Consider the following 25,898-nt stretch of genomic DNA (forward strand, 5'->3'; position numbering starts at 1 on the left):
TAATATATATAATTTTTTATAAAATACAAACCTTTGGCAAGCAAGCAATGTAATTAGTAACTTTTATATTTTTCAAAAAAAAATATTAAACATTTATTAAATTAAAAATAGCCAAGATATATGAAAAAAGAAGAGCGTGTAACTAATATATTTATTTATTGTATTTTATTTATTTTATAATAATATTATATGTATAATAATATTATAAATTTTTATTTGTCAAGATTATTGTATATAAAATATGTATGAGAATATTTACTATCAAGCTAAAAATTCATAAAACCATACGAAATTGTATGTATTATGAGCATATATTATTACATATTTTTTTTTAATAATACAAAATAAGATGGCAATATAAAAACTTATATTTATATGTTTCTTCTTATTTCTTAAATATTTTTCATATCTTTAATGAAAATATTTTTTTACCCCCTTTTTAAGAGCCTAGAAAAAATCGAAAAATCAGCAGGCAAAAAAAGGATTGTTAAGTTTAACATGACTTGTTAATATATATTATATATACATACATGTAATATTTATTGTATTACTTCTCATCAAACTCATAGTTTATAGACAAATTAAGTGAGCGCCATGAGATATTCAACTTGTTTTTTCATGTTTAATGCGTTACATAAATATAAGGAAAAAACACATTAAATAACTATTACTATTTTATTAAGGTATTACCATTTTTCCTTTAAAAATAAAATTATTGCCTTGTCATAAAATAAATAGTATTTTTTTTAAATAGCACAGCTATTTTTTTTAAAAACTTTTTTGTGTCATTCCAAATTATTTTCCCCAATTGTAAATTTGTGTAAACAAAAATTTATGAACAAGTCAGAAAAGTGTAAAAAGTTATTAATGGTCATATTTTTTTCGACTTTTTGAAATTTTTTTTTTTTTATTAATTTTGATTCCAAAAAAATGGAAGACATTTTAGGCGAGATTATTTCACTAAGTGAGAAAAAAAAAGATGAAATGAACAAAAGAAATGACAGAAAAGGAACTGAATATGATGGTAAATCAGTTTCAGATGAATCAAAAAGTAAAAAAGGGAATGATGATTATTATAAAAAGAAACGAAGAGGATCATCTGTGAAGGATGATGATACAATAAATATATGTGATGCTTCTACAGTTTGTACAGTTGAAGATGATATAAACATTGAAAAGGTTAACATTTTTAGTAAAATAATTAAAAATAATAAATCACGAAGTTCAGAACATGATTTTAAAGATGTTGAAAAAAATATCGATGAAAATACTCCATTGTTCTATAATAATGGAAATACATTAAATACATATTTACTTACAGTTAATGAAATTAATACAAACATTTCTAATATATATACAAATATTGATAAAATAAATGTTATAAAAAAAAAAATAGAGTTAAATATTTATGATAATGAAAAATTGTATGCCAAAATTAATGTAATAATTAAAAATTCAGAAGATATAATTACAAGTATTAAAGAAAAAATCAATAAATTAAATGCAGAAAATAGTGCTTTTGAAGAAAATAGTAATATGATAAGTGAAATAAAATTACGTGTAAATATATTTATTGATATTGTAAATAAATATAAAAACTGTATAAATAAATATAAAAATATATGTAACCAATATTATGAACATGTTAATAAAAATATAATAAAACATTACAAATTAATACACCCTAATTTAAGTGATCATAGTATACATAAATTATTAAAACAAAACAATCATAATATGGAAGAATTTTTAAATGTTAATAAAAGTTCTTATAAAAATAATGTTATGTGTTTTACAAATATAGATCAATTAGAAATAGATAAGATTAAAGAAAAATATAATGAATTAAAAAATTTAGAAAAAAATATAGCTGGATTAAATGAGCTATATATTGAATTGGCATACGTAATAAAAAAAAGAAAAAATCTTATTAATAATATTGAAAGTAATGTTTTTCAAGTAAAAGAATATACAGAAGACGCACTTCATAATATTGTTGAAGCAAAAAGATATAATCAAATGATTAAACAAAAAATTCTTTATTTTAGTCTTTTTTTACTTATTATAGCTTTTATTATTTTGTTCCCCGTTTTTTTTAACTACTCACATTTTTAATAAATATGTGTTCTTGTCAAAATAATACACAAACTCCGAGATTATAAATCTCATTTTGTGTGTTACAATAAAATAAAAAAAAAAAAATGTTCATATTTTTTACGCCTATATTTTTAATATACATTGCATGTATGCATATAATATTCTTTTATTTGTTTCATTTTTCGAAATTTAATGTTTCCCCGCAAATAGCATTTTGGAAACACATGTGTAATATGATCGCGTTTTTTTCCTTATGATTGGGAATGTATTATTCTATATTTTCATTATTTTATTTTTAATCTATTTTATATAACTTTTTTTTTTGTTAAACTTGTTTAAAATAACGTGTTGTTATTGAGCTAGCTAAAAAATAGCTATATTAATTGTACAGGTAAAAAAAAATAAAATTTATTTGAATGCTGTCACCAGTTCTTTACTAATCCTATTAATTATTACTAATTTGTAAACTATGAATTCAATTAAAAAATTTTAGAAACAATCAAAAGTAGGCACATATCCACATTAATAATGATGTGTAACTACTTAGTGTTCTCTTTACACATTTATGCATATGAAAAATTGCCATATATTTATAGCTATATACAGCTAGCTATTTTTTTTTTTTCGTTAAATTTGATAAAATAATAAGGTGAATAAAAATAATTGAAGTAGCGATTTATTTAAAATCGAATGTTAATTAATAGGTCTTATCAAACTGACGCAAATGTAGGGAGAGGTAAAAAAAAAATTGACAGAAAAAAATAAAAAATTAAAGCTCATAACATAAAAAAATATATACATATAATATAAGTGTGTATATTATCAATATGCATTGTAAAACAACAAAAAAAAAACTGTGATATACCATTTTAATTAATTGTTCTGTATTATTCAATATATAAGATAGACAAATGGATATAGACTATATTTATCATAATTTTGAATTATAATCTTCATATATTTCTAAAATAAATTCTCTCAAAAGATCTGGAGTAAATGTTTTTCTTAACGGATTTTCATCAATCATTTGTTTTTGATAGCATTCGCATATGAAGCAATATAAAAATGTGTCAGCTAAAGTGGATATAATTGTTATAAAATATGATGTGATTATTCCACAAATAACTCCAATTATCTATAATTAAATAAAAAAAATGAAAATATTTTCTTATGTTTTTATAATTATGTATGTGTGTAAAATAAAATTGGAGTATCCTAAATATAAAATTCAAATTTCCTTTTTTTTTTTAATTACCAATGCTGAGAAAAATGGGTTAGGAATATAACTAGGTGAAAAAATGTTGTTATACATTTTAAAATTGTTGAAGATCTGCAAAGGGGGAAAAAAAAATAATAGTTAGATTAAGTAGGCGTAATTAGTAGAGATATTTTAAAATAAATTCATATACATATTTACAATTTTATATATAAAGACAAAACAAAACATATGGATATTCTTTTTACATACATTGAATGCAAAAAAAGTTATTATCATTGTTGAGAATCCAGGGAATATTATATTCGTTATATAGCTTATCTATAAATAAGAAGTTAAAAAGTTATTTAGCATATGGTACATATATATATGTTTGTATGCATGCATAATAGTTTGAAGTAGATCATTGATTTTGTTTTTTTTTTTCTGTTAATATTTTTATCGGCTTTTGTTACCCCATGTAAAGCTGCTGCTGGTGATGTTGAGTTGGTTAGTTTTTTTGAGGAGAGGTGGCAAGAAATCATGTACGGGTGTGATGTCATAGACATCTAAGAAAATTTAAAACAAACAATAGTAGGTTTATCATTGTCTATAATATATTATTTAATAAAAATATTTTTTATTTTTAATTTAAAATTTTACTTCACAATAGGCAGATGTTGTGTATGTGTCCACTATCTTCGACATAGGGTTTAGTATAAAATCTGTGTAAAAACAAGTTTAGCAAATAAGTTAAAAAATAAATAAGTTATTAAACAAATAAACACACATTTATAGCATTTTTTTTTACGAAATCTCTCCTTTATGTTGTAGATCAACTCATTGAAAAAAAAGGGTAATGATAATGTTTTGTTTATCCAAAAAAACAAAACTCGTAAGTGCTTAGTACTCATATTTACAAAACTTGATAGCACAATACTCCCAAAATGATATTTCAAAATTGTTTCTAAAATAAATAAAAAATTAAAACACATAATAGGGACTCTAAATATTCGATTCAAGACATGTATCATTTTTTTTTTTATTTTTATTTTTTTTATTTTTTAATATTTCATTACTCATTTCTTCTACTACATTTCGGCTGCCTTCGAACTTTTTTTTGTCACTAAAATACCACATAGTTCCTTTGAAAAAAAAAAAAGTAATAATATATTTACTCGAATTTTATAGAAAAATAAAAGCAAGAATAATAGGCCCATTTTTAAAACTACCTAAATGGCATATGGTGAACTGGTTGAGCGATTGTAGCATTTCACAAATGAAGAAGTAAACATATATCCATATCCTGAAAAATAATAAAAAAAAAAAAAAAATATATATATATATATATATATACTTATTTATGAATAAAATAATGACTAAATAGGTTTGTTAATTCCTGATCAAGTATGAACTTATTTGAGAAAATGTGTATCCGTCTTTTTTAGTATTCCTAATCTTACATAGAGAATATATAGGAGCTCTTGAAGTAGTAAAAGACTTTCTTAAGGGACATAATTTTGCTGTTTCCATTTGTATCAAGATCTAGATCCAACTAGAGAAACAAAAAGGTATTAAAATGAATGAAAAAATTAAGCAAAGTAAAAAATAGACATAAGGTATAGGTACAGAGACAAACGTGAATGATGGCCTACCTTCTGGTCGTAAGAAGTGCCAGATGTGATTATATGCACATAAAAATATATCCAAACACAAGACCAAAAAACAGATGCAAACGAAACAATTGCTGGTGCATATATAACATTAGGAATATCACGAATATATTTTAATGTAATTCCTATTAATTTGGATGTATATGTATATGTATTTTTGTATATATAAAATATAATTAAAGAAATAACAGCATGTACAATTGTTATAAATAATATTAAAATAGATATTATATAGTGGTATGAAAAAAAAGAACCTTTTATGGGATCAAATACTAAATATAAATGATTATGAACAAGATATATAGGTATAAAGAATAGAGAGATGAGATAAAAAATTAAAAAAATATAAAAAGTAGATGCAGGAAAAGAGTATAAAGAAACTATATAAAGAAGAGATAATGCTATAGATACAATTATAAATAAAAAAACAAAAAAAAATGAATTATATAAAGAAAATAAATTAACAAATATTTTATATCTATTTGTAAAGACAATATTTATAACTTTTTCTCTTAATGTTTTATCTCTAGGATAACATATATTCATTATATTTACTGTATCATAATATTTAGAATTTAATGAATATTCAACATATAAATTATTATTTGGTCCTTTTGTATAATCAGCATATACTACATTTGTTTCTGTATTTCCATTTTTATCCATTATTTTTCCTACATTTTTATCGCTACTCTTTTTAAAAGGAAAAAAAAAGTTGTCTTCAAAAAAGTTTTTTTTTTTTTTTTCTACATCCAAATTTTCTTCATCAGTCTTGTTATCACTTCCATTTTCAACTGTAGGGCATGACTCTAAACACTTAGGATAATTTTTTAAAATTTCATATTTAGATGTTTTAGGTGATAATGGATAATATAAATATTTAAATGAGTTTAAATTTTTTCCACAAACTTTTCCATTATAATTTGTTCCATATAATATACGTGAATAATCACCATAATAAATATAATATAAAATAAAAAATCCTAAAAAAATTAAACTAACAAAAAAATGTCCATAATATTTAACATCTGTTTCTATCTTTTTTGTTTCATTTATATTGTAACAATATTTTTCAAATGGTTCTTCTCCATTTTCAGTAGTATAATTTAATGGACTTCCAAGTTCGAATTTGTCGTCATTTCTTTTGTCATTGTTTTCAAATATATTATTATTATTTGTAACTTCATTTGTTTTATTATTTCCATATATTTGATAATAATTTTTTTCATTATTCTGATTAGTATTAGGTACTTCAATTAGCATTTCATATCCAGTTGTTCGATTTTCATTATCGTCAGCCATGTTTATATCAACGATAGGAATAAAGAAAAGGCAAAGACACAAAAAAAAAATCGCTTTTTATTATTCTTATTCAAATATGATATAGTTAAATGCCTAATGAAATTCACATAGTTTTCATATCTACAATGTTTGGAAAATGCTTGGAAAATGCTTGGAAAATGCTTGGAAAATTTTTTGAAAATACTTCCCCTTAACGATATCCAAACAAACGGATTGCCCTTTAAGAAGACTGCTAGGTATGACTATACTTTTTATTTGCTATTTAAAATGTAAAAAAATTATAAATATTATGCACATATATAGGATTTATTTTGTGTAAAATATAGTAAATACACACAATAGGTAGACATACATACGTACAAAATTAATTCTAAAATGGCTTTCTTAAAATGGCTTTCTTAAAATGTAATTCTCAATGCGTGATATATACATCATGGCTTATACACACGAATGTGCATACTTTGGATATATGAATAGGAAAATATATATAATTGCTTATTTTTATTATTTTTATTTTTTTTAAATATATGGCAATAAAAAATATGCGATTATATATGCACACACACACATATATGTGCATAACTTTATTTGACATTCTCCTATATTTTATTTTTCTACCTATTTAATATTTGCTTAAAAAGGTAAATAAATAAAATTGTTTCAAATTTATAATGGCCCAACATGTAAGCAGTGGGATTGGCAAATTCTCAAGTCTAACGATGAGATTTTCTAGAATTGGCTTACACTATTTTTCTTTATATTTTCAAAAAATAATTTCATAAAAAACTGCCTACTTATTTATTTAAGAAATTGGCTTAATATATATATGCAACATTATATGGAAATAAAATATTATTATTTATATAAATATATGTTCTATATAAATTTTACGGAAATTGTAAAAGAAATAAAAGATATTATTGTCCTTTATTTTTTAGTGAATATATCATAAGATTGTTTTAATATTACTTATTTTATTTTTGATAAAAGTTTATGTTATTTTTTTCAACAAAAAATAAAAATAAAAACCTGATATAACCATTTTATGCATAGTTAAAAAAAATATAAATAAAAATACAGTCATGTAATAATACGAAAGTATGAAACCCTAATTTGGTCGTTCTATAATTTTCCTAATTATTTATTGTCATAATTTTTAGTTTGTAAAAAGTTTAATTATATATGGGACTGATTATGCTTTTGATTTTTTTGATTGTCCTTTTTTTTGTGATTTTAAAAAATTCATTTTTTTTTTTAATTCTTTGCTAGCATAATAAATTTGAAATCTTTCAAAATCAGTAGCTGAATCTCTTCTTTGTTTTATCATCATTTTTTTTCCTAAATTGGATTTATAGAATTCTTCTAAAACTTTCGATTTCTCAGCTTCCTTTTTTAAAATTCCGGTTTTTGAATTGGCATTTATCTTAACTCTTTGATTTAACAACTTGAGCCTTTTTATTGGCATTATGGTTTTAGGCACACTGCAAAGTAAGAGGTAGGGAAGTATGTAAGCATGTATGTATATAGATATGTATGTAATATGCATGTACGTATGTAAGCGTGTACGTATATAGATATGTATGTATGTAATATGCATGCATGGTTTCACGTATAAAAATGGGAAGGGGCAAAAATTAAGTCAACAATATAAGCATACCTTGTTATACCAGCTCCATCAACGATTACTCTTGTAATTGTTATGATATCTACAATAAAGCAAAGCTACGAGGAGAGAAAAAAAATAAAATTATTAAAACATATATGATAAAAAGGTATGCATAATAAATGACATAAATAATGATATAGCATAGGTATGAAAAATTTTAACCAAGCTAACTGAAATAATATATTATTATATATCATATTTATATTTTATTGGCAAACTGTTTTGAATTACCTTTCCAGCATAAGGGCCATATTCTATAAGGCATAATCTTCCTGGTTCAACATATCTGTTAAATAATAATTTTTTTTTTGATAAGTTTAATTTTTCTTCTTCTGTTAAAGCTGTTTTTGGCATTTTGTCAAGTTTAATATAAAATAATAATAAGTTTTAAAAGTTTTGTAAATTATTAAAAATTTGTAAAAATTGTAATTGCAAAATTGTAAATTGCAAAATTGTAAAATTGTGAAAATTATAAAATTCCAAAAAAAATTAGCAATTTAAATTATTTCCAAAAATAAAAAATACTACATAAATTTTTCCGTAAAATATTTATTTTTATTTAAATCTGGATGTTATGAAATAAAAAAAAAACACGCTATTATTTATCTGGAAAATGGCAAGTAGTACCCATCATAATATGCTTACTATTGCATAAATAATTATTATAAATATTATATATATACATATATTATTATTATTTACTTTGTTTGTATATATTTCTAAGCCTACGCATGGAATGTGAGCTCCGTATTGTTGGAAATACAAAAAATAAAACTTCAAAACAAAGTGAACTCAAAATTAATAAGGGCCCTAATAATTCTTAAACTTATAATAAATATAAATATTATATATATATATATATATATATATATGGGCAAGCAAAAAGGCTATTTGCTATTATTTTGGCGTGCTATATATAAAATAAATTTTAGGCAAATCCCTTTATTATTTTATACGTATATAATAAAAGGGCTATGGGTGGCCCAAGGGGATTTTTCCCAATTTTGTCATTTTTTTTTATATATATTTTTAAAAAAAAATATATTAATTTATTTCACAATTTATAAAAAATTTTTTAATTTAATTTTGTTAAGTTATTTTTGATAAACCATTTTTTTATCTTACATTTTTTATGTTACATTTTTTAGCTAAATAAATGTAAATCAGCAATGGGCATGAAAAAAATATACAACAGCCCATTTGCATAGGGCATATGTAATCCCTATTTATATATATATCAAATAATGTTGTAAAGTTAGAAATATATATCAAACACAATATGTACTACAATTATGTAGGGGCATAAATACATGTAGAATGAACATACAAGGTTGTTCTCCCCATTTTATGCTTCCATCGATATATGTTTGTATAGATACTACTTTAGATTACAAAAAAACGCCTTTAACGATTCTTAGGATAGCATGAAAGTTTTAGTCTTATGCATGCACAAGTTAGAAAAAAATTAAAAACGCATACAGTACAAATGTATATGCATATAATTTTATTGACGCATTTAGTCCATTTTTTAGCTAGTTTTTTTCTAAATAGTTAGCCAAAAAATGGGGATGCATAAAAAGAAAAAATTTTGTAAAAATAGTGCACCTAGACTTGACAAACTACGAAACGGTTATATTAATGTTAGACTGCTTTGCAATCTCAATTATGTTAGCCAAAGCAACAGCTTTTTCAGCAGCTAAATTCATATCCTGACATATAATACATTTGATGTTTGATTCTTCAATTATTTTAATTGCTTCTTTTTCATTAGTTCCTTCAAGTCTAACTATTAATGGTTTTTTAAATTGTATTTGTTTGGCTGCATTTATTATTCCCCGTGCAATTATATCACATCTCATAATACCTCCTAATATGTTTATAAAACATACTTTTGCTTTTTCACTGTTATCAATTATTTTTAATGCTTCTGCAATTTCTTCTTCTGTTGCACTTCCTCCTACATCTAAAAAATTAGATGGTGATCCTTTATGTAAAACAATTAAATCTAATGTTGCCATAGCTAGACCAGCACCATTTACCATACAAGCTATATTCCCATCTAATGAAACATAATTTAAATTATATTTTTTTGCTTCTAATTCTTCTGGATTTTCTTGTGTTAAATCCCTTTTATCAAATATTTCTTTTTGTCTATATTCTGCATTATCATCAAAATTTAATTTGGCATCACAACATAATACTCTTCCGTCATTAGTCTCAGATAATGGATTTATTTCTAATAATGTACAATCATATTTTTTGAAAATCTTATATAAGTTTACAAGCATATCTGTAGCTATATCTAATTCATTACCTTTGAATCCAATTTGTTCACAGAATTCTCTTGATTGACCATTTGTTAAGCCATCTTTTATATTTATATTAATTTTATATATTGCTTCTGGTGTTTTTTTACTTATATCTTCAATAGATGAGCCTCCAACACTTGAGCCCAATAAACATATATTGTCCGAATTTCTATCTAATAAAAATGCTACATATCTTTCTTTTCTTATATAAAATCTTTCACATATAAATACAGTATTACATTTTTTTCCTTCTGGTCCTGTTTGTTTTGTAACTAATGTATTATTTAGCATTTTTGAGGCAACATCTTTTATTTCCATACTATTCCTACATATATGCACTCCACCTTCAAATTGATTTTCTTTAAAATATCCTAGTCCTCTACCGCCACTTAATATTTGTGCTTTTATTACTAAATCTATATCACCACATACATTTTGTAGTTCTAATGCTTTTTCTTCTGCTTCTTCTGGGGTTTGTGCATGATACCCTTGAGGGCATGGAATATTATTTTTACGTAATAAATCTATTGACAAATATTCATGTATGCTTAAATACTTTTTTTCTACATAAAATTGACAACTCCTAAAATTTTTATAACTTATATTGGTACCCCTTTTTAATATATTATGTCCAAATTTTCTGTGTCCCATCATCATACACTTTAACTCCTTCTTTAGCGCATTCATTTTTTATAAGCGTGTTTTTATATGAAATTTTATTAATTTTATTGCATATATATTTTTCACTAGTATATATAGTTGTGTATGTGTGTGTTTTTTCACTCCTTAAAATGGATGCACAATCACCACGATATGTTTATATATATATGCTCACCACACAATGACCCAATTTATTTTATTCTTCTTTCTTATTTACAAAAATGAATATTCTCAAAAGAATGCACATATTTATGTACCCATTGGCTAGTTCAATTTTCTATCATTTTACCGCCAAAAAATTTACCATCCTGTAGTATATAAATTATGTAGTAGAAATAAATAATGATGGCAAAAAGTAAAAATAAAAAAATACAATAATATTCTCGCAAAGGTTCTGAACGCTTTTTTATGACCATTCATAAAATATATAAGTGAAGATAAGAAAAAATTAAAACTCAATGAATAGGTTTTCCATAAGGCTGATTGCTCTATTGTAATGTGTGTGTTTATGTATGTACGTATACAAACAATATTTATTTATGTATTTTTGTTTATGTATTGCTTTATTTTTTCGTTCTAAATGGCATATACATTCGATGCTTTTTTTATTAACATTTTTTTTTTTTTTTTGCACAAAGCTAGTAAAAAAAAAAAATATAGCTATATATTCAATATCGCTAGCTTTGTTAATATATTTTTTTAATTTTTTATTGCTGTTAATGTTAAAATGTTGTATTTTGACAAAAAAAATTGCAATACATATAATATTTTTTGGTGTGCGGAAAATAAAATAGTAACATGTGCATAAATTACACGTAAATAGGAATAATACACATGAATAAGTACAAGGGCTTAGGCTCTCACAATTATACAATAGCATAGTAACTATTTTATGGATATATATAAAAGCTTAAACATACACATGAGGCTATTACTTTTTTAGTAAGTTTATATCATCAAAGAGAATGTAATTTTGATGTGTGTCCCTCAAAATGTTAACGTAAGGAATATAAAACAATTTGGGGGATGCTGAATTTTATAAAATCATTATATATATACGTATGGCAAAGTTGTTAAAAAATTTATGAAGAATATAAACTCAGGATTTGAAGCTACAACTCTCATTTTGTGTGCGCATTTTAAACACATGCTTATTTAGTTATTTACCATTTGCCCATCATTTGTTTTTTCTTTTTGAAAAAGAAACAGGTAGACATATTACAAAAAATGGATTTAATTTTGAAGAATTCCAATCAAGCTTTATTATGTACACCCCATTATATAATATGCCATACGAAAAAAATAATGAAAAAAGTTGCCATTTTATTTTAAAGGGGAATATTAAGAACTGAAATTCGACAACTGTTAAAATTTATTTTATTGCACATACATTCGTTCATTCCAACCTATATTATTTCTTCTCCATCCGAATTAAATTTTCTACACATTTTGTCAAAAGAAATGATAAAATTTTTTCACAACTAAAGATATCCTATATTTCTCACTTTATTTCTACCGAAAAATAAATATTCAAAAAAACATTTTTTTTTTTTTCACATTTCCTGAGACATATTATATACACAAAGTGCACAACTATTTATGTACAAAGGTGTATACATATAAAATTTTTGTACTTATATTTATTATAGTATTTTTTTGAACTGATCATAGAAAAGTGGGTTATATATATATGTGTGTGTGGATTTAAATGATCATACCATGTTTGGTTTTATTTTTATGCGTTTTATTTTATTATATTTTTGAAATATGATTTCCTTTTTTATCACCAAATTGTATGTTAAGAGTTAGAAGAGGATTACCATTTTTTGTTTTTAATTTTTATGCTATTATTTTTTTCTTAATTTTTTGAACGAAAAAAAAATGGAGAGAGAGAAGCAGAAGAAAGGCCAAAAAAATGTGTCTAAACTGTTACATAGCAAATCAAATAAAAATGAAACAGATAATATTGATGAGCATGTTTTAAAAAAATATGATATAATAAAAAAGATTGGAAAGGGAGCATATGGTATAGTATTTAAAGCACGGTGTAAAAAATCTAGAAAAATTGTAGCAGTAAAAAAAATATTTGGGGCATTTCAAAATTCTACAGATGCTCAAAGAACATTTAGAGAAATAATGTTTTTACATCAATTAAATGGACATGATAATATAATTAAATTATTGGATGTAATGAGAGCAAAAAATGATCAAGACATTTATTTGGTTTTTGAATATATGGAAACAGATTTACATGAAGTTATAAGAGCAGATATATTAGAAGAAATTCATAAAAAATATATAATATATCAATTATTACGAGCTTTAAAATATATGCATTCAGGTTTATTATTACATAGAGATATTAAGCCATCAAATATATTATTAAATTCGGAATGCCATTTAAAAATATGTGATTTTGGATTAGCTCGAAGTATATCAACAGAAGTTAATGAAAATAAAATACCTGTTTTAACAGATTATGTAGCAACACGATGGTATAGAGCCCCTGATATTTTATTAGGAAGTACAAATTATACAGAAGGTGTCGACATGTGGTCGCTTGGGTGCATTATGGCTGAATTATTATTAGGAAAACCATTATTTAGAGGTAATTCAACTATGAATCAGCTCGAAAAAATTATTGAAATAGTTGGAAAACCAAATAAACAAGATATTGAGGATATAAAATCACCATATGCTGAAACTATTATATCTTCTTTTGCTGATACTGGAAAAAAAAAAAAAAAATTTTCAGAAATTTTTCATAAAGCATCCCAAGATTCAATCGATCTACTTGAACAACTATTACAATTTAATCCAACAAAAAGAATAACAGCAGAAATGGCTTTAAAACATAAATATGTAGAAAACTTTCACAATTTAATAGAGGAACCAGTTTGCAAACATATTATTACAATACCTGTTGATGATAGTACAAAATATCGAGTTGATTTTTATCGAAATATTGTATATTATAATATTTTAAAAAAGAAAAAAATGTCTATTCATAGAGAGCATTATACAAATGCCCAAATTAGTAATTCAAAAAATGAATCAATAAAAGAAAACATGTTAGAATCGCAAGTAAGTAATGATATAAAAACAGATCCACAAATAGGTGCACAAAGAGATGCTGAACAAGTTGAATATGCAACTCAAAAGGGGGATAATTATGATATACATAAAATGGATTCAAAAAAAAATAGAGGAAAAAAAAAACGGCATTTTATATCTAATTCACCAAATACAAACATAGAGACACATCATAAGGGTGAACCCAATTGTAGAGAAAACAATTTACACTATTCTGTGGAAAAGAAAGCAGATGTGTGTGGACCTCAAGGGAATAAGGAAAAGGGAAGTAATACCAAAAAAAAATTGAAAAATAAAATAAAATCGAAGCAAAAAACGGTAAGCACAAAAAATGGCGAAAAAAATCCTGGAAAAAAAGATGCGCTATACTGTGACAAACCAGAGGCCGCATACAACAAAAGTTATGTACACGATAAATCAGAATATTTGCATAACAAAAGTTATGTACACGATAAATCAGAATATTTGCATAACAAAAGTTATGTACACGATAAATCAGAATATTTGCATAACAAAAGTTATGTGCATGTCAAAAATGAAAAGCACTACTACGAACATACAGGTGAAAATAACGATGATATAAATGAAAGGGTTGAGCAAAATGACTATTATAAAAATGTGATCAATCCGAACATTGAATCTCAATGTCGAAATACAATGTCTATACATAATTATAACAATGGACAAGATTTTAGTAAACATTATTTATATAAACAAAAGAAAAAATATTGACAATCCGTTGAACATAGACATATATCATAAACAGATTTTTAGGATATGATATAAAAATAAATGAATGTAAAAAATGAAGTCATATTTATAAAGTGGGAATAACAGTAGATATGGGCTCAGACATTCTGTTCAGAAAATATAAATATCTGTAGAATGATATTAAAAATAAAGTTGGTACATTTTTTTTTGTCAAGTTTCAAAGAGAAAATGATTAATCTCATTCCGTTTACCCTATTATTGGTATCATTATTGCTATCATTATTTCTATCATTATTTCTATCATTATTTCTATCATTATTTCTATCATTATTTATATCATTATTTCTATCATTATTTCTATCATTATTTCTATCATTATTTCTATCATTATTTCTATCATTATTTATATCATTATTTCTATTATTATTGCTATTATTATTTTTTTTACATTTTTTTATTATACCGAATGAAATGATATATAAGGGGAATAAAAAATAAAATAATTCATGAGAATATTCAAAACCTTTTACAAATAAATTAGTCATGAAATAAGGATCAAATATTTATTTTTTTTTATTATAATTCAATTTTATTATATCTTGCTTAAATTTTTATTATTTTTTGCTCATAAAAGTTCAATTTCTCAACATATATATCGCATTTATAATAAAGTAATCCATTTTTATGTTTTAATTAATGATATTTATTTCATATAATTTTTTTGTTATATGATTTTATTCCGTTGTTTTTGTTTTTTTTTTATATTCTATGGATGTGATATATGTGTATTGTTATATATTTTTTAATATCCCTATAAAATTTTTTGGTGCAATGTACATATAATTACGTGTGTATATATGTTTATCTTTGCTAGACTTATATGAATAACTAAATTAATTATTTTTCCTAATAATAATATTATAAAATTTTGTAATCTCACTTTATCATAAACCAAATAATATGACCACATACACACTCTTATATCTTTTTACCTTTTTGTTTTTGTCCATTGTTTATTTTAAATGGATCTGTAGTTGGGAAAGACAGATGTTTATATCTCCTGTGCATGAAAATTGTATTAAAATATAATAAATTAGAATACGTTTGAAATGGTTTTATTGTCGATATGTACAAATAATTTGTTTATGTCAACTTTTAGTTAGCAAATTAATGAAACAATTTGATGATACAGTTTTTCTCTTAAAGATATAAATGATAGCATAGTATGGAAACTGTATAAATATAAAAGGATAAAAAAAAATGAACAACGTCTTATTTTTATACTTTTATATTTATGTGCACCAATTATGCACTTACAATTGTTATACCTTTTGGTACATCATACTAAATAATAATACAGTTTAAATATTTTTTTTCAATTTTTTCCATATTATATTTGATTGATGCATTATGCATTTATACTATATGCCTATTTAATATACCTATTTTTTTATCCACCGTTTGAGGAACGAATTTATTGTATTCCCTCTTTTACTTTGCTTCCGCTTTAGACTTTGTCATATATATGTTGATTTATTTTTCAAATGTTTTTATTATTAATATTTATTATGTATAATGCAAAAATGTGTAACAACTAAATTAGAATTCAACATAGATTTTAAATATTTAGAGAGAAAAACGAACATTTTAAATTAATTCACAACCAGACATGTGCATATACCCGTTTATTCTTTACCTCTATACTGTTTAAGTTGCAAAAAAAATTTTTTAACTTTTTTTTTGTGCATAAAATAGTATTTTATATACAATACGATGGAATGAAAAAGTATTGTAACTATTTCTTTAATAGGTAGAACCCGTTTTTTTTGAAAAATACAACTATTTCTTAACGGTATATATTGTTATTTTCTATTTTTATTGCTTTATTTGTAATAACGATGATTTTGCGCTTTAAAATACGACCGCTAATATTACTTACATATTTATACACGAGCTTTGTCAATTCAAACAAGCATATTCAAAACACGTTATCACCATATACCTTGCCTCAAAATATACCAAACCAATTATATAATAAAATAGTGCCACCCCTAACAAATGGAAATATAACTCACCCTATTTTAAATGGAAATGGTCATAAAAAACCAAATAAACATACATGTGAAGCAGCAGGATGCTCTTCATATAAAGATATTATAAAAAATAATGACAACAAAAATAACAATCATGATGATTGTTTAGACGGATTTATTTGTAAAAAATGTAAAAAAACTCATGCAAAAAATTCGAATATATGTTTTTATTCCAATCTTGAAGGATATCAAAATTTATATGAGGCATTACTTGAAGAATATACAGTGACACCCTATGATAAGTTCAAAATACCTTTAAATAAATCGAGCAAAAAAAAAGAAGATAATGAAAATGGTGATACAAAAAAGGGGGGTGATGATAATTCAGAGAAGCAGGATGAAAATGATGACGAAGGTAAAGAAAGTGAAAAAAAAAAAAAAAAAAAAAAAAAAAAATGATGACGACGATAATGAATCTGATGATGATGAGAAGGATGAGAAGAAAAAAAATAGTGATGATGAAGATGATGATGTTGCATTTTTTGAAAAACAAGAAAATGTAAACTCTTATCAAAGTTTGAATAAAAATGGGGTAGAGTTTGTTGAAAAGACAAAACATAAACACAGTAATAACAAGCATAGCCAATTGAATGTATTAAATCCTTTTGTAAAAAACAATGGATTTACACCTTACTCTACTAATGATTATTCTTTTTTACTTAAAAAAAATAAAAAACCAGAAAAAATTGTATATAAAAGATTGAAAATAAATATAAATAAATATGAAGAATATTTAAAAAGTAAATTAAATAATTGTGGTGTTTCAAAAGATGGGATAGTAACTATATATATTAAATTATTGCTACAAATTGTTAAGGATAAAAAGGATATATATGTTGACATAAGTAAGCAAAGTATTTTAAGCTCCAAAACAGGTAGTAAATCAAATCATAGTAAAAATGAAAAACAAAAAAATGATGAAGACTCAACAGATGATGAAACTGAAAATGATAGTGATGATGAAGATGATTATGGAAGTAACAAAAAAAAATCAAATAATTATTCCTATTTAGAAATTCAAAATTTTGGAAATAATAATAATTCAAACATTACTCAATCATTTAAATATGGTGAACAAGGTTTTACTTATAAAGACATGCAAAAAAAATTGTCTAAAAATTCGTACAACTTTAATGAAAAAGAGACAAACAAAATAAATAAGATAAGCCTAAATAATCCAATCATTAAAAATGTAGAAAAATATAATTTTTATCAAAGACAGTATGGAGATGATTCAGATGGTGATTCAATGGGAGATTATTATAAATCTAAAAGTGGATTTTTTAAATCTTTATTTTCTAAAATTTATAGAAAAAAATCAGATGACGATTATGACTCTTCATCAGATGATGATAATGAAGATGATGGCAAAAAAAAAAGACGTTTTAGTTTATTTTCATGGAAGAAGAAAAAAAATAAGTATCACTCAAAAAAAAATAAAAACCATGATGAAGATGAAGATGATGATAAATATTCGAATAAAAAATATGATGAAGAAAATGATGAAAATGATGATAATGAATCAAAAGAAAATAAAAAAAATAATAAAAGTTTAATTTCAAAAAGTGACAAAAAAAAATCAAAAATAAAAGCATTTTTTAGCAAAATAAAAAATAAAATTCTTCCCCCAAAACAAAAATTACATATAGAAGCATTTTTTAATAGTATCATAGTTAAATCTTGTAAAAATTCAATAAAATGGGAAGGAAAAATGTTTAAAAAAAAATCACTTGTTGAAGTTACTTTGAAAGTTCCTGTTAAAATAAAGTACATTGAAGATGAACCTCTTAATTTTTTTAGATCTGGATTTGAAACCATTTTAACTTGTCATAATTGTAATGATATAATATTTAATTCATGTGTACAGGTAAGTTATGAGTTTCGAAAAAAAAAAAAAAAAAAAAGACACTCAAAATATAAACAAAAAGTTCATGTATCTATTCAAATAAATCATAATGTTACACTTTTACAATTTCACATTTTCATAGGTTTATTGTACAAAAAAAAATGACCACGAGCAAGGTAAGGATGCTGGAGTAAGTCAAACTCAAAACAAACCAAACGAGTCAGGTTCAACAGGAGGAAAACCACCAAATGCTTCACAATTTCCATATATATCTGGTGCATCTGTACTTTCATCCTTGCCAGCATATAATAATAATAATAATTATTATCCAGGGGGTACTAGCATGTCCTATTATAATACTTATAGTGGAGAAACATGTAACTATTTTAGTTATCTTGTTTTCCTTTTCACATTTCTGCTTAGCTTCTTGGCAATTTAATAATAAAATGGATTGGCTCAAAGTTATGATAAGAAGTGGGTCCGAATAAGCCAATCTCGTCATATTTTTATCGTGTTTTTTCCTTTCATCGCCCGCTTCTTCATGTACCGAAATTGCCGCTTAGTGATCAGGACGTCCTCAGACTGGTTCGATTCCTAAATAGGGGGGAAAGTGAAAAAAAATGAAAAGAATACAAAACAAAATGGGAAAAAATGAGGGTTCAGGGTTTAGGGCATACCTTGGAAAGTCCGCTGTCAATATCCGGTATGGGATCCGGAGTGTTGGCATGAGATAGCATTTCTTTGTTATAAATATAAGAATATTTTTCCAAATAATTTGGCATAAAATTGTAAAGAAGTTTTCCAGTTACAAAATCTCGTACAATTAATCGAGTAGCAAAATTAAAATTTAGTATTCCACCTTTACCACCAGATATATATTTTCTATGAATACAAAGCTCACGTAAAAAATCACGAGCATTCATGTATTTATATGTTGAAGTTTGATTTAATTGAATAGAACGAATAAGTGAATTTTTTATTTTGTATCTTTGACATAGCTGGTCAGGAATTATATTACAAAGGATCTGAACAACATCAGTATATTCTCCTTTATAATGATCAATAGAAAAAACACCATTAATTATTAAATCATGTTTATTAAAAACAATTGAAGGAAATATAATACCAGGACAATCACATAATATAAAATTATAATGATTTAATGATATTGTTTGAAAATGTTTAGTTTTTCCTGGTTGCCTACTAACACCTACTTTTTTTTCTCCAACGATTGAATTAATTACTGAACTTTTTCCTACATTAGGAAATCCAATAAAACCAACCACTAACTTTGGTGTATCATATGTTTCTTTTTCTATTTCTTCATATACATTTTTTATTTTATTTTTTATTTTTTTAATTAAATTTATTAAATCATTTACACTTAATATATCTGTATTTGTGTTTTTTTTTTCTTCATAACTTAAATTTCCATAACCGGTATTTACTACCTTTACGTTTTCATCATGTTTTCCCTCCATTTCCTTTTCATCATGTTTTACTTCCATTTCCTTTTCATCATGTTTTACTTCCATTTCGTTGTCCTCGCGCTTTACTTCACTATCTGCCTCACTATTTGTTTCTTTATCTCTTTCACTACTTCTTTCTCTGCCTCTTTCACTACTTCTTTCTCTGCCTCTTCCACTGCTTCTTTCTCTACCTCTTTCACTACTTCTTTCTCTACCTCTTTCACTGCTTCTTTCTCTACCTCTTTCACTACTTGCTTCTCTACCTCTTTCACTACTTCTTTTGTTACTCACTTCATTGCCTGATTCATCGCTTCTCCTTGGAGTGTCCGAATTTTTATTTGAGCGCTTTGGTGATTTGTCGTAAAGCATTTCATTTTTTTTTTCATTATTTACATTTGAATTGAGCTGATTATTAATTGAACTATTTGTATGCCAATTTAAAAATGGCAAATCTTTAATAACTATTTGATTTTGATGATATAACTCTCTTAAAGCCGAAAAAAAAATAAATTGTATTTTTCTTTCCTCAAAATATTTAGCCCATACTTTCCTTTCTTCATAAGTTAAAAAATCGGATTTATTTAAAATTACAATAAATTCTTTTCTTTTATCAACTTTTTTTGTATATACCTCTAATCCTTTAGAATAAAAAAATAAAGGATTTCTTGCATCTATAATATAAAATAAAATATGACTTTTTTCTATAACTCTCCATAATTGTTTCCAATATTCTATATTTTTTTCATATGGTGTTACAATATATCCTTCTATTTCTTCTACTTGACTTAACAATCTTCTCCAATCTATAAAATACTCTAATTCATATCGTTCTATTTTATTTTTATTTAATTCACTTTTTACCACTTCCTTTTCATATTTTTTACGCAGCTTTTCATATTCCCTCATATACTTTAGCTTGTATTCCCCATCTTTCTCTGTCTCGTCCTCCTCACCAACATTATCTACCTCGTCCTCCTCACCATCATTATCTACCTCGCCCACCTCTTCCTCCTCACCATCATTATCTATCACATCCACCTCTTCCTCCTCACCAGGATCATTACCTGGTTCTTCTGCAGGTTGCTGATCAGGTTGTGGTTGGTTGGAATTGGTGGGTGTCTCTGGATCTACACGTGGTTTGGGTTTATGTTCGACATGAGAAGTTTTTCCATTTAGTGGCATTAAATGTTTTCCTTTCATTAAAAATGTAATATGTTTAATATCTCTTTTTGTTTTTCTTTTTTTTATATCAACTTTTTTTTTCAAATTTATATTTAGTTTTTCATCATTATTTAAAAAGATTGGTCTACCAGGTATAGGCAGAACAATATTTTGAGCATTACATCGATATTTATCACTTTGAGGTTTAGGATTTTTTTTTTCTTTAATTTCATTTTTTTGTATAAATACTTTACTAACTTGGACATTACTAATGGCTAGTTGGTTATCTAAATAATCATCGATCGAGCTTTTATTTAAAACTGATATTTGTTTACTTACATTTTTATTTCCTTCATTTTCATATCCAATTTTAGAATATAATATAAGATCTGATTTTTCTTTTTGTTTTAATTTATTATGCATTAAACTTCTTCCCATACAATCCTTTTGCTTCTTAGGTTTACCTTTTTTTGAATTACCCGCCATCTTGTTTAACTATCAAAAATGTCAACACTGTTTCGATTCCTTGTTATATAATTACGTACTTATGTATTTTCTTTATTAAAATGCGGATACAACAAGAAAGGAGGGGAAAATAAAAAAAACAAAACTTCCTCCTTTTGCTTTCCAATTTTGGTGAAACTATTTTAATGAGTAACAAAATCAATGCATGTTATACAGGAATAGCCATGAAATATTTGCATAACTATGTATTTTTACAATTAAAAAAATATATATATATATATATATACATACAACATACCTATTTATCACTTGCTTTTTTCACCCTTTTCACAAAAAAACTATTCATTTATTATTTAAACTCGGACAATTTTTCATAATTGTATAACACTGATAGTAATAAAAAATGATGAAAAGGTTGAAAAGGATGGAAATTATTTTTTTTTATATATTTATTGGATAATTTTTAATGCATACATTTTTTTTTATTTGATACTTGGAATAACCACGTGATTGAATTGAAAAAATTGTTTTAATTTTTTTATTTTTAGTAATTAATATATTTATTGTATTTTTCTTTACTATTTTATTATTCTACATTTGTAGCAAAAATAGTTAAAGATTATTTTGAAGATAAGCAATTTTTTCAAAACATTTTCATGCATAAAATGGGATATCCTTTATTTATAATTTTTTTTTTTTTTTTAAATCCCATTTTATACACAACCATGGACTAGCATAAAGTCATAGTAAGCCAAACTAATTAATAAAATTTAAAATGACAAAAAAAATGTTTTTTAAAAATAATTTAAATTAATAAACCAACACACATAAAAAAAATAAAAATATTATTTTACAACCTTTAAGGTAAAAAAATTAAGAATGATAGACTTAAAAAAAAATACTTTTCAAAACAAAAACATAAATGAAAAATTATGTAAATACTAAAGTAATGAGTATTATATAAAGCTCGATTTTGTTACAACCCCTTGAGAGATATTTCTCTGAACTTTTCAAACATTTCAAAATCGAAAGATTGGCTAGTACCATCATCATAATAAACAATAAGTTCATGTTCAGGTTGTTTTATTTTAAATTTGTCTGCTTTTAATTTTGATATATTTAAAGTTTGTTTTATTTTTTTAGTTTGTTCTTCATTAAACATTTTTATATCCTCTAAATGTGGATTTAATTCTTTAATAATATTTTCTTCTTGTTCTTCTGTCAATTCAATCTCTTTGACTTCAACTTGAACTTCTTCTCCTTCTAAAGCAGATAATGAAAAATATCGAGGGACATAAACATTGACAGGAATTATATGAGGTACATATTTTTCCACTTCAATTTCGATTTCTTCATTAGTTGTTTCTATTTCTGGATATACTTTTTTTTTTACAATAACAGGAATTTGAGTATTTACAATCTTTGGCATTATATATTTCATATTAATTATGTTATATTTTGAATTATAATTTTGTTTACTAGAGAGTGGAATATTTACATTTTGATTATTTGCCATATCGTTTAATACTTGCTCATTTGTTGTAACTGGTTTCTCATTTTTTATTTCTTCAGACTTAGAATTTAAATTTTTATATACATCTATATATTGATAATATGTATTGACACATATTTTTTCCTTAATAATAAAATTTTTTATTTCTTTTGTATTATCTAGATATAATTTGGGATTTATTTTACAGTTTGGATTATTTTGATAATTATTTATATCTACAAGATATTTGTCTAAATATGATTTAGCCATTTTTTGTGGATCATTATTTTCATATATTAAGCATTCACTTTCTTTTACCTTACTAGTAATATCACATAAATTTTCGATCCCTTCATCATGTTTTGTAATTTTTATATCGCTACAACTTACTTTATAGTCTTGATGCATCTTGCTCGTGTATTTCTATGACAAATGAAATGTGCTTTACTCGACTTAAAAATTGAAATAGAAGTTGAAATAAAAGTAGAAGAAGTAGAAGAGAATAATATAGACTTACATAATATATAATAAAGAATATCACATTATTTTTACACACGAATAGTGCCTAGATTTTGACAATTTTGTGCATATTAATGCTATAGATAAATATTAAAAATATAGACATATACATGGTTTATTTTAACATTTCTAAGCTTACAATAAATGCATTGTCAAAAAATTATGCTACATTTTTCAATACATTATGCTAAATGTATTAATGAATGCACTTGATTTGGGGGTTCGTCTTTTCCCCCCACTTTCACTCGCGCTATTGTGTGCGTGAGGCAGCTTTTCATTCTTATCAAGTTTTTTCACTTTTTCACTTTTTTCTAACTGGGTCAAAACGAACTGTGTAAGCATAGGTATAGGAAAAGGCTTTAAATGTTTTACTTGAAACAAAAAAGCATTTGAAAATTAGGATAAAGGATTGACGCATATGCATAGTATCAACATACTATTTAAGGCACATCATTTTTAAAGGGGAAAAAAATGAAATATATATAGAATGTAAAACCAAAATAATTGTTTCTTTTTTTTTTAATTTATATTTTAATAATTTATAATATTTTTATAAAATTTCTATATTTTTTTTATTTATCATTTATGCATTACACCATATTGCTGTAATTATTTCTCCTTCGGGATTTGTTTGAAATTTTATGAATTCTAAAGATCCGTTAAGGATAAAAAAAAGAGTTTTGCTTCCATATTTTGTTATGCCATCTACTATTTTTTTATTTATTTATTTATATTTTTTTTTTTATATTTTTGAAAGCAAAATAAAAGGGGATGATTTTATTTTTACTGAGTAGAGAAGTTAAACAAATTGACAAATGTGAATTAAAACATAAGAGTTATATTTATATTTTATGCCTTTATCTATGTAGGCATGTAAATTAGGATATGGGCATGTGTGTGAATTTCGAAAATATTATCTGTATGTTAATATAAAAAAAAAAATGGGATATACATCAACATTGAAATTTGTAAATTTGGGAGTAAAAAGACGATTATTTAGGAAGGCACATAAACAAGCACATCATAAATGGGATAGCATAAAAAACCAATTAAATGAATTATTAAAATATGGTAGAATTGAAACAACTTTAACTAAAGCAAAAGAATTACAAGGATATGCAGAGGAATTAATTTATTTAGCAAAGAAAAAAAACAACTCTGAAAATAGTTTATTAGTTGAAAGTATATTACGAACAGCACAAGGACGTAGAAAGTTATATGAATATTATGTCCCATTATATAGAGATAGACCATTTTTTTTTACTAGGGTTGTTAATCAATGGAGATTAAGATTAAGAGATGCTGCGCCAATGGCATTTATTGAATTTATTGACAGACCTGGTGAAATTAGGCCAGCTAAACCAGTAGGATATGATCGAATTAAATATATTTATAATGAAATACAAAAAAATCGAAGAAATTTTAAAAAATATTATCATATAGCCAAAATGTTCAATTTAATTGATTCAAATGACCAAATTGTGTCAGACTTTTCTCAGGCTACTATTTCTAAACAAGAAGAGGTAAAATAATAACCCCAAAAAAATTGAAAAATGTTGAAAATGAAAAATGTTGAAAATGAAAATTGTTGAAAATGAAAATTGCTGAAAATGAAAATTACAATCATTTTGATTCTTTGTATCTTTTCTTTTTTAAAACAAAACAAACCATTTTAGTGGCATGCATTAATGTCGTTCTCTTTCTTTTTTTATGTTTTTATTTGTACATTTTTATATTATTCATCTTGTTTACTATTTCCTCATTTTGCAGTGGCTGAGCGACGATGAAGAAGATATAATAATCGATGAGAATTTACTTAACAATTATAAACAGTATGGTGATAAGATGTTGCCAGGTCCTTTGAAAGGAAGAGAGCCATTTTATGTTGACTTGCCTTTACCGAGTTTAGTAGAAAAACAGTTTTTAAATTATAGGAAAAAATTCAAGCCGTAAATTTTTATGCCAACCATTTCCTATGCCCAATTGCGGTCGTTATTTACGTTGCTCAGTAAATAGCAAAGAGTATGCATATGCATGAATGTGATGCCCATTTTATTTCATTCAGATTTGCCTAAATTTACTAGGTCCTTCCATATCATATAGAACGACAAAAAATGCGCATATATGCATGACTATATAAATTAATT

The 25,898-nt window shown here is 24.4% G+C and overlaps 9 protein-coding genes across 9 annotated transcripts; 4 read left to right on the plus strand and 5 right to left on the minus strand.

The window, feature by feature from the left end:
• Positions 1-930: 930 nt before the first annotated feature.
• On the plus strand, positions 931-2,115 carry PVVCY_1001770 (SNARE protein, putative; the record flags this gene model as incomplete). The annotated part of the gene is made up of 1 exon (XM_008625629.1): positions 931-2,115. One exon carries the CDS (start codon positions 931-933, stop codon positions 2,113-2,115), a length of 1,185 nt encoding a protein of 394 aa, XP_008623851.1.
• Positions 2,116-3,028: 913 nt separating this feature from the next.
• Positions 3,029-6,267, minus strand: PVVCY_1001780 (inner membrane complex suture component, putative; the record flags this gene model as incomplete). The annotated part of the gene is made up of 10 exons (XM_037634444.1): positions 3,029-3,232; positions 3,353-3,427; positions 3,566-3,634; positions 3,769-3,861; positions 3,956-4,017; positions 4,104-4,259; positions 4,372-4,437; positions 4,525-4,598; positions 4,756-4,847; positions 4,948-6,267. 10 exons carry the CDS (start codon positions 6,265-6,267, stop codon positions 3,029-3,031), a joined length of 2,211 nt encoding a protein of 736 aa, XP_037490541.1.
• A 1,192-nt stretch (positions 6,268-7,459) lies between these two features.
• On the minus strand, positions 7,460-8,287 carry PVVCY_1001790 (60S ribosomal protein L14, putative; the record flags this gene model as incomplete). The annotated part of the gene is made up of 3 exons (XM_008625631.1): positions 7,460-7,748; positions 7,925-7,989; positions 8,165-8,287. The coding sequence occupies 3 exons, from the start codon at positions 8,285-8,287 to the stop codon at positions 7,460-7,462; spliced, it is 477 nt and encodes a 158-aa protein (XP_008623853.1).
• Positions 8,288-9,552: 1,265 nt separating this feature from the next.
• PVVCY_1001800 (succinyl-CoA ligase [ADP-forming] subunit beta, putative) lies at positions 9,553-10,929 on the minus strand (the record flags this gene model as incomplete). Its single annotated transcript, XM_008625632.1, has 1 exon — positions 9,553-10,929. The coding sequence occupies one exon, from the start codon at positions 10,927-10,929 to the stop codon at positions 9,553-9,555; it is 1,377 nt and encodes a 458-aa protein (XP_008623854.1).
• Positions 10,930-12,783: 1,854 nt separating this feature from the next.
• PVVCY_1001810 (mitogen-activated protein kinase 1, putative) lies at positions 12,784-14,727 on the plus strand (the record flags this gene model as incomplete). Its single annotated transcript, XM_037634445.1, has 1 exon — positions 12,784-14,727. One exon carries the CDS (start codon positions 12,784-12,786, stop codon positions 14,725-14,727), a length of 1,944 nt encoding a protein of 647 aa, XP_037490542.1.
• A 1,877-nt stretch (positions 14,728-16,604) lies between these two features.
• Positions 16,605-19,133, plus strand: PVVCY_1001820 (conserved Plasmodium protein, unknown function; the record flags this gene model as incomplete). The annotated part of the gene is made up of 4 exons (XM_037634446.1): positions 16,605-17,154; positions 17,294-18,666; positions 18,788-18,980; positions 19,069-19,133. The coding sequence occupies 4 exons, from the start codon at positions 16,605-16,607 to the stop codon at positions 19,131-19,133; spliced, it is 2,181 nt and encodes a 726-aa protein (XP_037490543.1).
• A 10-nt stretch (positions 19,134-19,143) lies between these two features.
• PVVCY_1001830 (large subunit GTPase 1, putative) lies at positions 19,144-21,761 on the minus strand (the record flags this gene model as incomplete). The annotated part of the gene is made up of 2 exons (XM_008625635.2): positions 19,144-19,239; positions 19,323-21,761. The coding sequence occupies 2 exons, from the start codon at positions 21,759-21,761 to the stop codon at positions 19,144-19,146; spliced, it is 2,535 nt and encodes an 844-aa protein (XP_008623857.2).
• Positions 21,762-22,716: 955 nt separating this feature from the next.
• PVVCY_1001840 (conserved Plasmodium protein, unknown function) lies at positions 22,717-23,640 on the minus strand (the record flags this gene model as incomplete). The annotated part of the gene is made up of 1 exon (XM_008625636.1): positions 22,717-23,640. The coding sequence occupies one exon, from the start codon at positions 23,638-23,640 to the stop codon at positions 22,717-22,719; it is 924 nt and encodes a 307-aa protein (XP_008623858.1).
• A 1,052-nt stretch (positions 23,641-24,692) lies between these two features.
• Positions 24,693-25,704, plus strand: PVVCY_1001850 (mitochondrial ribosomal protein L17-2 precursor, putative; the record flags this gene model as incomplete). The annotated part of the gene is made up of 2 exons (XM_008625637.1): positions 24,693-25,274; positions 25,522-25,704. The coding sequence occupies 2 exons, from the start codon at positions 24,693-24,695 to the stop codon at positions 25,702-25,704; spliced, it is 765 nt and encodes a 254-aa protein (XP_008623859.1).
• Between the last annotated feature and the right edge of the window lie 194 nt (positions 25,705-25,898).

This window comes from Plasmodium vinckei, assembly GCF_900681995.1.
Source record: "Plasmodium vinckei vinckei genome assembly, chromosome: PVVCY_10".
NCBI lineage: Eukaryota > Apicomplexa > Aconoidasida > Haemosporida > Plasmodiidae > Plasmodium > Plasmodium vinckei.